The following is a 14,180-nucleotide window of genomic DNA, read 5'->3' on the forward strand; positions in this document are numbered from 1 at the left end:
GACCTTGACTATTTCAACTGCATTGTATAATTTTCGAAATATTTCCTCTCATGAAATAAATAATATAAAACAAATTTTTCAAGTGAACAGCTGATATTTGGTTTGTAATGTTATACTTGTCTTCAGGTTCAGCAGGGCCTTAATAAAACGGTTGGCTCTGAAAGATTTCACAAACAGAATCTGACAGAGTAGAAAACCGAATTGATACGTAGTCGAATTGTGTTGTTTGCCAAGTTGCTTGTCTCATACGGACACTACTTTGTATTAGCCGAGGGAAGGTACATTAATATTAATTACTCTTAAACTAAAACACAACACAAACCTTTGGTTAGACGCCTACAAGTGATTATAACAAATGTTGAGAAATATTTCACTTTGAAGTAATGTAGTTACACGTTAAAAAGATATCAGTTTTAAAGCCCCAAACTTTGAATCTAAGAAGTGTTACTGTCAGTAACGCTTTCGAGATGGTATATTTTGTTGATATCTCAAAAAGGCGACCGTTTGAAATTCATTTTCACATTAGTTCTAAAAAACCAAAGGTATACTTTCATTTTAAAATTAATTCGACTAAAAAAAAAAGCTCATGCCGAAATGAGACACAATAGTCACATTGACATCTCCATGGGATATTTGTTTGAGTCCACTTTATGTTTCCGCAACAACCTGTCCTGTTTAACATGAAAGACAATCACATCCAACATGACTATAAAGTTGAATACTTTACCGACCCCAATTGACATCGTATTTTCTCATTTCCCTGAGTTATTTTGACAGTTGTCTACTTGGCCTAAAGTAAGTCGATCCTTTTTTTTTCTCGGCTGTTTAGGTCTCAAAATGTATTTCATTTTCTAAATCAAAACTGAAGGATTCAAGCGAAGGGTGGATTAAAACCCTACGGGCATTTTATTTATGAGTCTATTTTTTTTCCTTCTTCTCGTCAATACAATATACATACAAATGAGGGTGGTTTCATGCAAATCTGATGTTTTTTTTTATTTATTGTGATTGCTCTGCTTTAAGGGCATTTTCCTTCCCCGCCCCCTCGGGCGTTTTACATTTGGAGAGCAGAGGAGACAAAGTGAGAGTTCCTGACTTCAACATGTCCAAATTAACGATCCCAATTGGAGGCTTTTGTGACAAAGATATAAAGAGACTTTCTGTGGGAACTATTTTAGGTCTAACTTAACGACTACTTTTATGATTTGGACCCGTTTTAGCGAAATGTGTATGGGGGGGGGGGGGGTGACCAGGTAACCTTTACAAAAAAACAAAAAAACGGAATGCAGACAAAGTTCTCTTGCGCCTGTAAAAGCTTAATGACAGTTTAACAAAATCTGTGACTGAAGCATGTTATTTTCTACCGCATCGTTTCTAATTATTGAAGAAAAAAATCAATAGCTAACTACCCAAACAGGATTTTTCTTACTTAATATTTATATCTTTATTAATTTGTTTGAGTTAAAGAGCGTCAACATACGATTCTAGCGTTTAATTTCATCGCAACCAAATTCAGAAGCTTCACTGGGCCTATAGAAAACAAGCAAACGAGGAGTGTATTTTCTATTCACTCACAACGTCCATGGCAACTTTTCGAGAAAAAAAAATGACCGAGTCGATTAACGTTTAGGATGAAAAAAAAGAACCTTATCATCTATACTTGATACTTTGATCTGTAAGATAGATTTTTCCCGAGGACGTTAGGTAACCCCTCGTTTGTTACCAGTGACAAACAAAGCAGACATTGTTTAACCCCACCCGGAAAATGTCACTATCAAGTAGACATAATCCTTTATGATCGGCATATCTGCAAAACAGGATCATTCTTGGGGAGAAAATTGCTTCCGTTTTCAAAGTCTGGCTGGCATTTTCCTTGTCAGTCAGTGAGGTTGTTCCGGAAGTGGATACGGTCTTACGCAATCCCTAAACAGAAATATGGATGGGATTCTTAACTCATCGCGTTGATAACGAGGGAGCGGGGGGGGGGGGGGCACACAGAGCGTGCCGTTGTTTGTGAGCAGGGTTATTGGGGCGCCGGGTTGACAGGGGGTTGCGGGGGTAAAATCACCGGGAATTTCAAGCTGTTAAGCCCGGCGTGGGTAGCTCCCCACCCCGCTTGAATCGCGATCATAGGCCGTGGCGAGATCTTACGTAATGAGTGATTATTTGGTTGGAAACTGTCAGAAACAATGAATTTCAAGTTGTTGGATCTGCTGATTAATCGAATGATGTAGACTAGTGGATTTGATAGTCGTTGACAAATGTATGCCGAAGTATTTAAAACCGACAGGCGCTATTATTCCTATTAGACGATGACAGAGAAGTTGCATTTCTGTTTATGCGATCTTTCCTTGTATGGAAACGAGACGTTGGAAGGTTTCGTCATGCTGGGTACGAGCATAGGGTCCTTTCTCTAGGGTACGAGGTTGTTGACTTGCCTACGTCACATTAAGGAAAGGTGTATGGGCAGGGGTTTGGGGATAAGTCAATCGACTGATGGTGCATTTTATCAATGGAGGAATTATTGTTCTTATTCCTCCGTGCTTAAACTTTCCCGTTAAAACAATGGGTTTTAAACGAGGCTGGACGGTATAATAGTCTGGCTCCATCAGAGCTTATAATATCAATAACAGTTATTGAATGCGTGAACAGATGATTTGTGGACTTTGGGATGTGATATTTAAAGAATACCTTACCTCTACAGTAGTCGCCCATAGAATCAGCTCCCTTGCGCTTACGAGGTCTCCCCTTGTGCCCGCTGACACCCATACCGTTGTAGAACGTCGCCGGCCCCGAGGCGCAGGGCGGTGACGGCCCGGGGGTCAACGGGCCCTGGTAGTTAGAAGCCAACCCTGGGTGGTGCTGCAGTGGCTGCTGCTGCTGTTGTTGCTGGTGGGGGTGGAGGGGAGTCTGCTCCCCGTGTCTCCTGGGGCTTACTACGGTCTCGTAGTGAAGCCGGCAGTAGACGTGGGAGTCCCTCATGCCGAAGTAGTCCCCTGGGGTTAGAGCCAAGTTGCAGGCGGTGCAGGTGAAGCAGGAGAGGTGGTAGACGAGATCACGGGCTCGCATGACCATCTCGTGGGCTGCTATGCCCGTGCAACACCGGGCACATTTTGTCACACCGAACCTCCTGTGGAAGAAGAAGAAGAAGGGGGAAACTCACCTTAAAATAAACCATTATAAATAAACCCTAGACCAAATAAACATATACAAAAAGGGTCAGAATTTGATTGCAGAAACGAAAAAGATGTACTTTAAAAATCCACAAAGGGTCGCGGGGTTGAGTTCACAAAGAGATAGGACCAGTCCTAACCTTTGACTAGTTCTTGGAGATAAGAATAAATAAAGGCTAGTCCTAAGTTAGGACGAGTAACTAGTCCTAAGTAATGACGGGTAACTAGATCTAACTCAAGATAAGACTAGTCTTAGTTCTCTGTGAAATCTACCCCATTGAGCAAACGAAATTGGCAGCACAAAAAATCAGAGTAAAAGCCAAAAGTTATGTCCTTGTTGTGCAACTTTACTTTATTTTTTAGAATCACATGTTTTTTTTTCGAAAAACACGTTATAAACAATTACATGTTGTTGGTAGGTTCACCAAAAGTTTTATGTCTCCAGTTTTGTTTAATATTTATACAAACAATGCCATAAATTATGACATTTACTGAAACCTAACACGAGGGCTCTTAACCTCTGACCTCTGCCGTAGTCTCCGCGTCGTGTCTCTAAGTTTCCAAGTCCCACGGCTGTTTGCGTAAGTAATCGCAGGGCCAGACATTCTAACATAAACCCGGTTGGGTCCAAGACTAACAACTTCAGGGTCCTTAACCCTGGACAGTCTTCGCCAGACATAATTTTTCCAGCTAAATGGACAGAAGGTGGTGAGTACGGGTTAGAGAAAAGGTCGAGCGAGAGCCAGGTGTGATGTTGTACCGCTCCGTGGGGCACACGTCCCGTTGAATTCACCCCCACCTGACCGGAGAAGAAACAGTGGGTCGGGGGTGTTTGGATTTTGGGCAAAAGGGTTGGAGGTGTCATGTCATATTAACGCGTGACAGTTTGAGACGTTTCGGCTGGTCTCTCTCAAAGTCTACATACGCAGAGAGACAATGAAACACTTTAATCTCACTGGAAAGTGTTTAATTAAAGAAAAAAGTACAATAAACATATAAGCCTACATTTTAACACAATGTACTAAATTGGTACTTTGAAAATCTATGATATTTAAAATGCAAATCGGTTTAAAGTTCACGAACACACTTGAAGGTGTAGGACTGCAGGTTCTACTATCTTGAGCAACCGACTCTTAGTCTTAGGGTCAAAGACCGGTCGGCCATTGCCCTCAGAGGCCATACACCTTCAGATGGAATCAACAAAACTACAACAGAGTAAAATAGTAACATACGATGTTCAAGAACAGCATGTTCACATCTTAAATGTTATGAATTTGTTGCAGACGAATCAAATAAATGCCGTGGGAATCATTACCCATTGAAGTCCGCTGCTTTCCATACTTTCTCTTCATCATTTAAATTAACATTATACCCCCCTACACCAACAGTCAACAACTCTCTCCTTGGTTCGAGCTTGAGGTAGACCTATACGGGATTTCCACATTGCAACAACTCGAGTGTTAAACATAACATCAAGGGTGTTGTTTCATAACAGACACCGAAAAATTCAATTCAATTAAATTCAATTCAATTTTTAGTGGTCCTGGAATCATACTGAAAACAACATCTAAGCAGAAAGTAAACAAAGTAGTTAAACACGAGGTGGAGTAGACGGACAGAGTATGGTATGAAGGAGTTAAGGTACCTGTTTGTTTTGCATCGAAGTGACTGCCATCTCCTACCACTTCTCAGTTTGATGAAGAATTTGTTCAAAGGATGGTTAGTGTTACATTCGACTGCCTCTGCTTTAGATCGAACCTTATCTTTGCAAGTTTCATCAAGATCGATGTCTATCCATAGGATTGTTGATGCGCGTTTCACAGCCCGTTTAATTTTATCAGTACAAAGAATACACAATTATACCATGGGGTGTTGTTAATTTCTTTAAAAACAATTACATTTGTGTCATCTTAGTACTCTTGATAGTAATAATTGATTCTCTCTTCGGTATCTATAATGTGACAAAACCCATGATGTCAATCTTAACACCCCTTGATTTTTTTTGCCAGACTTTACTTAACGTCAGGCCGTATAGGTCTCTTTCGTGGTTTGGTTCTAAATAGAGAGGCTCACAATATCACTCGGCAGGATCCTTAAAGGAATTTCTTCATTTCATGACAGACGGAACAAGTCACCCAGTCACACCCTTCTGCCACCCAGTCTGGGCGCAGTGCAACCTTGGAGTATCGTATTGTAAACAACTGAAATCATAATGCCACACAGTACACACAACTTATGGGAAAATGATGAATTGTTGTTCCTTGAGACATGCAACATTCTAATTGTAAAAACAAAGAGGAATGGCCTATCACACTTAATTTTAGTACAGTTTTTTTAACGGTTTTCTATGGTACTGTTTTGAAGAGAAAAAAGAGGAAATCATCTGATCAGCTGAAAAGTTGCATGCCTGTTCCTTGGAGTGGGAACGACGGACCTCAAATCTAGGTCAACTCTTGGTTTTCAGGAGCTTGTTTTTAAACTATTTTTGAGTAGGCGCTTCAGGCAAAAGATATTTTTAGTGAGAACATAATTATTTTCATATTTGCATATACCCTTTACATTAAATGTACCCGATCACCGATTTAAAAATCATCGAAGCAGATTTTTGATTAGTCAGTCACAATATTCTGGCGACTATGATTGGGTCAGTGGGAGGGTGCATCCCGTTGGCCAGTCATTTGCAATTCTACCATCTCATTGTCCAATCAGCTTGTCAGAACACCCGTGCCCTAAAAAAACTGTCTAGTCATCAAATTAGACCATGTGCTGTCATAACATCCCGTCACAAGGGATGTCACTCAAAAAAAAAAAGCCTACCCCCAAAAGGGGGATTCCTAGCCACTAAAGCAAGACTGATCGTCTTCGTGAACGAGGCAACCATCCCAGTAAATCACATTCTAGTGAATTATCCACGCTGCCTCGATTTAAATAGTTATTCCACTCAACTTATTTCGAGACATCAGTAATTAGGACTCCCACAACACGCTCCAAGCTCGAAGACGTGATGAGTTGCGAGTACCAGACACTTTAATAACCCACATCACGCTGAAGAATGTCAGTGATTTTTTTGGGGAAGCACTAATATCTCGAAATGCACACTGGAAAACATTGTTCATGTTTTTTAACGTGATGTTTGAAATAAATAAATAAATTAAACAACACATACATTTTTAAATAAACTAAATACATTTTTAAAATAGTATGCGATGGTCACCAAAACATTACGTCTGTGTTGACTTTTCTTGTATACTTTTGTATTATTTTCATAAGGGAAATTTAAAAGAAGAACACTATTTTCTCATATATAGCAACACTGTTTCAGTATTTGGGCTTACACCATGTATGTCAGTGGTACATGCACGAACAATTTCGTGGTTCTGTAACAACTTCAGACGAAACAAAAACAAATCAACAAACAACCCAAAAATTCCACCACAAAGTAAACATTTCACCGTTATAACTGCAAACAAAACATAATATTGTTTCGTCATCTTACGCTCGTGGTGCCGTTTTCAACGGCTCATGCGCAGTAGTGATACAACAGTTTTGTCAACCATCAGAACGTGACGTCTTGACGTGACGATTGAATGAAGTAAAAACCATAGCGATCTTTATTATTCTTAATGCCGAGGGCCAAAAGGATACATAATTTTTTTTATTTTCAGATACATGAAGCAGAGAGCATATTTCTTGTCTGAGGTAAACAAGAATCAAAACTAAAATGACGAAATAGATTCCATGCATATAAAATAATATGAGGTTGTTCTACTCCACGGCCTATGGCACTTTTGATTGGATTCAAGAAACTCCAATAGTTGTTTTCCCCCACTTGTTCCAATAGAACCAAACCGAGGCTGACTGAGAGACCAAACCGAGGCTGAACGGTAATAGTAGTCTGGTTGCAACTTTCCTATGATAAATATCGATATTTACTCCCTACGGTGTATAGGATTTGAGACATTGCATGGTGAGGTATCAATGGTTTGCGGTAGCACCGTGTGTTGAGAACTTGTCTCGCTGATTTAGTAAGTAGGATTTGAAACTTCGCATGGTGGAAGTACTAAAAGAGGTTTGCGGTAACGCAATGAGAATATATATATATATTGTTTTAGAAGAATATATAGCAAGTTAACAAGTTCTCAAAAGAACTTAACCTACCAAGCAAGTAGATATTCACATGGTGTTACTGCAAACCAAATTTAATAGTTGAGCTATAACACGCAGATCGTGATGAAGGTTTCAGGTTTCAGGTTTATTTTCCATACCATGTTTACATGTACAATGTAAGGGAAAAACTAATTATAGAACTAAATAACAACACCACATGAGACCTAATTGTATCAATATACACTCTAATCTATCCTCTACATCACACTTTATGACGGTTATCCAGTCTTCAAAAATTGATTAACCAACACACGGGTATGATGAGGTATTCGCTTATGAAATTTTAACTAAGAGGCTCAGCTAGAAATCAATACATCAAAAAGTGCGTATTGGGACAAACTGTCAGAGAGAGGTATATGGGCCTTGTGGTTACGATCGACAGTCCATCCTCGTACTGTTTCGCTCACCGAGGGGTCAGAGTTTCGACTGACACGTTAAGGACGAGGTGTTGTTTTTTGTGCTTTAAACAAAGCTGTCATTTTAAATACGTGAAGGACATGTACGGGGTGAGGTATATAGGAGTGTATGGTGCGTATGGAGAGTTGGTGTTCCCCAGGGATCGATTTTGGGTCCACTTTGGTCATGACTTGTCAATCAAAGCTAAACAGCGAACATTGAAGTACGTGTTTTGGTTTGATTAAATGCATATATATTCATGAGTATTAACCCCTACTCTTGGAAACGTTACAAATGTCTCAGCTATAGATCAAGCATTTCTTCTTAAAACAATTTTAACGATTTATCATTTGTCAGTTTTCCATAGGAATACAAACCCTCAACTAAACTATATGACTGTTGACAATAATAATTAGCTGTCTTTTTTAGCCGTGTTTTCTGCAGCTTGCAAACAAATCGTTCAAATCTACAAACCTATTTCCAAAATAAGAATGGAAAGTGTGATTCTAAAATGATTAAAAATTTTATATACTGCAACAACAACAATCATATTTGTTCGTTATATTTGTTGTTGTATTGAGGTATACAACCAGCTACAGTTGTGGGCACTTAGTGCCACATAAAATTCAATCTTTGTTTCTTTTTCATGAATTTTTGTCGATAACTTCTTAAAAACAAAAAACCCTCAAAGAAAAAAAAAACACTCTCCCAAGTCCACACTGTTTCAGTCATCGCACTCAACCGCGATTTACGACTCTTGCAAAATTCCTTGTCAAAAAAATGCTCATATAAAGTTTTTTCAAATACCTTTGTTTGTTTCAAGAAAAAAAAAATAAGAATAACATATTTTGTTGGCGCTTTGATCTTGCGAGGGGAAACGGGGGGAACCAAACACGCCACTAGCCAACGGCGAAGAATGAAATATGTCCGCTTTGCAAGTCAAGGTGTGTGTACTGCGGCAGAATGTATGAATTTACGACTGACTCCCTTATCCCAAAGGCAGTTTTTTTATCATTTTGCTCATGACCCCCGTTGTGACCTCAGCCATCCCAAGCCCGCTGGTAATACATATTTCTGTTGGTTCTTTTCTTTTATTATTATTCTAAGTATCTTGAGAGCCGAGGTTTGTTTGGCATTGGCCGCCGAGTCATACCCCGGAATTTTGCCCCCTCGGTACCACCGCACCGTGACTCCGCCATATTTTACGGCGGTAGGTTTTATCTTTACATCGGCCGGTGGACTTGGGTGATATACGGCCCGAGAATAAGTTTTACGGAGTTTTTTTAGGGGGGGTGGTAGGATTTATTACCCTAACATCCTTTTTGTAACTTATGTATCTCACTCAAAGACTTTACCGATGTTATTCTTTTTAAGGAGTTACACCACGCCTTGGTGTCATCTATGGGTTTAAAAGTATATTCTTCAAAATTTATTTATATACGAGGTTCATTTACGCAGATGTTTTTGCTGTAAATATCTTTACATAACTTTGTGACTACAGTTTTAAACACTCGTTAATCAGAAAACACCCGCAGGATGATTTAAACCTTGTTTATGGTTCGGTAATAATCAAAGCTTGTCTTTGGTAATTCCTGTACAACACTACTGACCAGTATTTAAAAAACCCCGAAACACTGGAAACATCCAAAGACGAAATTGAGAGACAAGAGTAAGCGTGCTCAAAATAAAAGAATGATCGCAAATTCCTTTAAGAGATATTTCTGGTTTACCGTCTTAGAAATCACCTCAGATATTGGTTGATTATAATAATCATAAGACAACTTCTGCAGAAAATAAGGAAGAAAAAACTATAGCAAATTGATCAATGGCTGATACGAACACACGAACAGTTTGAAGTTTAGAGGTAATTTGAGAGTCGATCCTACTACATTATTGCAAAAAAATCGATACGTTCATAGGTTGGTTCTGTTAAAATAAAGTAAACACAAAAAATGAAGAAGGAATAATATAGTTATTTTTCCTCAATCAGAGTATACGTTTTGAACATACACAAAATGGCAAATTTGTATAAAAGGAAATTACCACGATATAAACTATACAATTGCTATTAGAACATACAAGTATTGTCTGAGAATCTGGAACTTTACATGATTGAGAAATATAGGGATTTGTGATCGCCATGTGGTGTGATATTAAATAATACCTAGAATAAGTTGTGGTGGTTCTGAAAAAGAACCGGTGGTGTAACAACTTGACGTTTCGATCAGTGTTCCGAATCACGTCCACTCTTATGAGCCTCGTCTTTCAATCAAGAACATCATGGTTTCTGAACCAGAACAATAATTCCTATCGTGTTTTGAATAATTACACAATTTTTTTTTACCAACCAGTTTGTGATATTCGGTCGTTGTGTTTTGGCGAAAACACCGAAAACCGCTCCATTTTTTGTATATTGTTTTTTACTAGATTTTATTTCACATTCATTTCGATTGCGATAGCAACCGAAATAAACAAGGTCATTTGCTATTTCTTCAAATTTGACAGTATTTCAGATGGTTATAATGTTTCAGTGATGAGCTTTCAGAGCTTATCAACATCTATCTCAACTAAACAAGCATCTTCTTTGTCTTTAATAATAATAATAACACAAAAAGGGGTTGGGGCATAACATTGGCATGAGGAATTAGAACTACCACTGTTCCTTGCTCTTTGGAACTACGGAGAGGTTTTGAAGAAGCAGGTGGACTTCTTCAAACCCTAACCACCGTCGAGGGGAGCCCAGCAGCGGGCTGATAATGCCCGTCTCCCCAGAGACCGGGCGATTTGGGCGATCCCATTACAAAGTCATGCTACACTGTTTGCAGATTGGCAACTTTGCTTTTCACAATGGATTGGGGGTAGACTCTTTACTACGAAGGCAAAAGGAAGGTGTGAAAACGCAATTGAAAAGTCACTGGGGAACACAGTTTTTATTGTTGGAGAGCCGGGGAAATTGCGTCAATTTCTTCAGGTTTGTTGTAAAGGGAGGCTCAGACAAATTGATTATTGTGGTTTAGTCACGACGATTCACTGGTCAAAATTATGTAGGTCGAATTATAGAATTGCACATCTTGTGTTTTCAATAATAAATAAATAAATAAACAGACGTTGTATGATGAATCTAAGATTAGATGTCTGTCTGTCTCACTTGGTACGCAAAATATTGTGCATGAACGCAGGAATTTAAGTTATTAAACAAACTTTTATATGCTCATTTTAGAGGGAGCAACCAAATAATTTTTGCAAAAGACCACTAGTTAGGTATGATGGGCAGATGGTACTTGTAGAACTTTATAAGACTCTCTCGCGAGGAGCCTTACTCTCTAAATGTAAAAGAGTGAAAACACCACTATTTACGTTTCGAGTTGTCCCTCATATTATGGCGGTTATTTCACTCTTTTAGAGGGGTTTCACTCCAGGACAGAGTGAAAAATCACTCTAAAAGATGCAAACTTCAATCTCGAAAAAGAGTTTTCCCTCATATGGCTCTTCAAAGTGTGCCTTTTCACTCTTTTGCATTCAGAGAGTATAGTTTCTAGAAGTAGACAGATATGGGGCAATATTTGGGGGATATTGTGCCTTTGATGAAACAAGAATGTATTTTGTACACAGCCATAGTACGTTATAAGAAATTCAGTCGGCTGAAGGCCGTCGCAGATTTGAACTCAGAAAACAAAACTGTGAGAAAAATAAGCAATTTCAAATAGCTGTCATTGCTTGTTGTCTGTTTTTTTTAAGGGGCAAATCTACTAGCATGGACTTCAAGCCCAATTTCGTTTTCATGCTATACTCTCATATGTGTCAAATTCATTGCTTGTAACTTCAAAGGCACAATCATATCACATAGGATGACAACAATTTAATGTTAATTGTAAAATTTACATTGAATTTTGGTAACAAATTAGTTAAAACAGAGAAGGAGTTTGACTTGTAAACAACGAAGATGTCCTTTTTTTTTATTGAGGTACAAGCCGACTGCTAAGTTTTAGCTGAGGTTCTTACTTTTTGCAATAGATGTTAATACTAAAAGTATAACTATAAGGATGTTTTCAATCGAAGTTGGGTTTGCATTGTCTAAATCAGTCAAGCAGTTTGATATCAGTAGATTCGGCGAACCAAACAAATGTTAAAAAGAGTAAAAATGTGACATTTGAGGTCAGAAAAACTGTTCTTGTTTAAAATGATGAACTAACCTGAAGTAGTGTTCTTTACAGTATATTCCTCCATCCTTAGAAAAACACGTCAGTTCATTATCAAGTGCTATTTTACACTCTGAACACTGTAGACAATCCGTATGCCACTGACGATCCGCAGCCAGCAGGTAGTACCTATCCTCTATAGGACCGCCGCATCCAGCGCACAAATACACCTTATTGTACGGTCGTTGCTGCTGCTGAGCCCCCGACTGGGGAGAAGGTGTACCGTCCACAACGCCGCAATCACGGCGGTAGCTGTCGGTGGTGCAGCCTGCTCCTCCGAGACTTCCGGGATGTTGCTGCTTCTCTGTGACAACAGACTGTGGCATTTTGACTGGCTGAAGTGTAAAATACATTCAAAGTTCTGGGGTTGTGTACCGTTTTTTTTAAGTTAGAAAATCAGCTCGCCTAAAACTATCTTCTTATGGGAAAGGTAAGCAAGAAGTTTTCTCCAAATCGAGCAACTGTTCACTCTCAGGTTGTTACAACCAAAACAGAAAAACGTGCACTGAGAACTGAAATATTTAGATTCATATGCAGTTTCCGGTTTCTCAGGAATGATAACTTGAAGTCCTTATCAGGTCCAGGCATCAGCAGAAAACCTCGCCGTGGTATCAAGCATTCACCAGTGCCCGGGAGGAGGGTAGGGCCAGCAGTACACTATCAGCATACCGTACCACCACACGCAAATGAAATTCCAACGACCAGCACACGTAAAAACAATAACAAGACAACTGAGGAATTGTGTGCTATAAAACTCACACTCAATAACAGTTCCAAAAAGTCGGTTCTATCCACACTGACAATAGTTCAGAGAATATTTATATACGCTCTCTACGATCAATCTTATTTCGGCATTGAGTACACACTGGGATGTTCTACCACTACACCACTACACACACACAAACCAATTAGACGTAGTAGTTGTAGAACAAGTAGTGATACCAGACCAGTGTATAGCATCGGCCACAAACAAGCGACGCAAAGCGTTGTGCGTGTACGAACGGGGATTTAGTAACCCGGTTATTTTGACGGTGATGGGGGAAAACTTCGTGCCAGTTGCAGGGTCCGTCATCAGCCAACCAGAGTGCTCGCTTGGTTTGTGGATAGCCCCTCGCGTAGCCATGTGCAGTGACTCACGACCGCCTCGTGCCAAATGATTTTGGGGTAATTGACAGAGAGTCGGAGGGGCTGGGGGTGACAGTTATAGGCAGGACCCGTCAAAAGGCGGTTTTTCGGCAATTTGGGAAGGCCCTCCTAAAAGGTGATAGTAGACACGGTTACATTATGGAAACTTTATCCACGGTACTAGATTATCTTGCCCATGGGCTAAAAATCCAGAGAAACTCTCATAAGATATGTATCTAACCTTGACGTCTTTATACGAAAATTAGGCTTTGTTACCACGGGGAAAAGTTTCTTGAAAACAAAAGGTGCCACCCCTGCCCCACTTTCGGTTTCGTGCATTTGAAAACAAACCGAAAACGTGCTTGCATCCAATAAAACAAGAACACAACAATCTGAAATCATACAAAAGGGAATTCAGGCAAAGGATTTTTACTTTGAGTTTGACTGCTCGTCGCAAAAAGTGGCAAGACCTTAAAAATTCCCATTCGCGAATGGGTTTACATTCACAAGCCCTTTATTGAAGCCACGGCTATGGCCCCCGCTCTGGCTCCGGATCTGGCTCTGTCTTCGTCAGATATTTGGGAAAACGTACACTTTCGGTACGGACGGTGTACTCTAAACACTATGGTGTTTAAATTGACACCATGGGTGTTGCTTTATTGGCCCAGCAGTGCTGCAATGAAAACGTGTTTCTTACGTTAACAAAATGTGTTCTGCTATGAGAACAAAATAGCTAAGCATTTTTTTCTGCCAATTTCATAAGAAAGTTTTGGAAAAATGCTTTATGGGCTCAACAGTTTCGCAATGAGAACTTGTTTCTAGCAAGGGAAGAAAAGGCGGCAGGGAAAAAATGAAGTGTTTGCAATGAGCCTTGCAAACAAGAAACACAAATCAGTTGTTGTTGTTGGGTTTTTTTCCCGAGAGGGTTCGATACCATGAACGGCTAGAAGTCAATACCCGCTGATGTGATATGGATGAATGGGTGGCAGTAGAGAGAGAGAGACCAGTGGCCATGTCCCACGGACCGTGCTTATGAACACGTGGCCTACCGTGAAAAGACGGTGCGCCCCCACGTGCCGGCCGGGCATCCATCCAAACATTAAAACAACCCCAAAGTTAC

General features: G+C 39.7%; 1 protein-coding gene across 2 annotated transcripts in view; it reads right to left on the reverse strand.

Moving 5' to 3' along the window:
- The window catches only part of LOC139948351 (LIM/homeobox protein Lhx9-like), a 92,847-nt gene that overhangs the window by 36,016 nt on the left and 42,651 nt on the right, over positions 1–14,180 (reverse strand). The window contains exons 1-2 of one of the 2 annotated variants that reach the window (XM_071946491.1): positions 11,930–12,824; positions 2,697–3,130 (exon numbers count right to left, since the gene is read on the reverse strand). In XM_071946491.1, the coding sequence (XP_071802592.1) occupies positions 2,697–3,130; positions 11,930–12,288 (793 nt within the window). In that variant the 5' untranslated portion in view covers positions 12,289–12,824. Of the gene's footprint in view, positions 1–2,696; positions 3,131–11,929; positions 12,825–14,180 lie in introns of those variants that run through there. The other variant, XM_071946492.1, reaches the window with a different exon arrangement.

This window comes from Asterias amurensis, chromosome 15, assembly GCF_032118995.1.
Source record: "Asterias amurensis chromosome 15, ASM3211899v1".
NCBI lineage: Eukaryota > Metazoa > Echinodermata > Asteroidea > Forcipulatida > Asteriidae > Asterias > Asterias amurensis.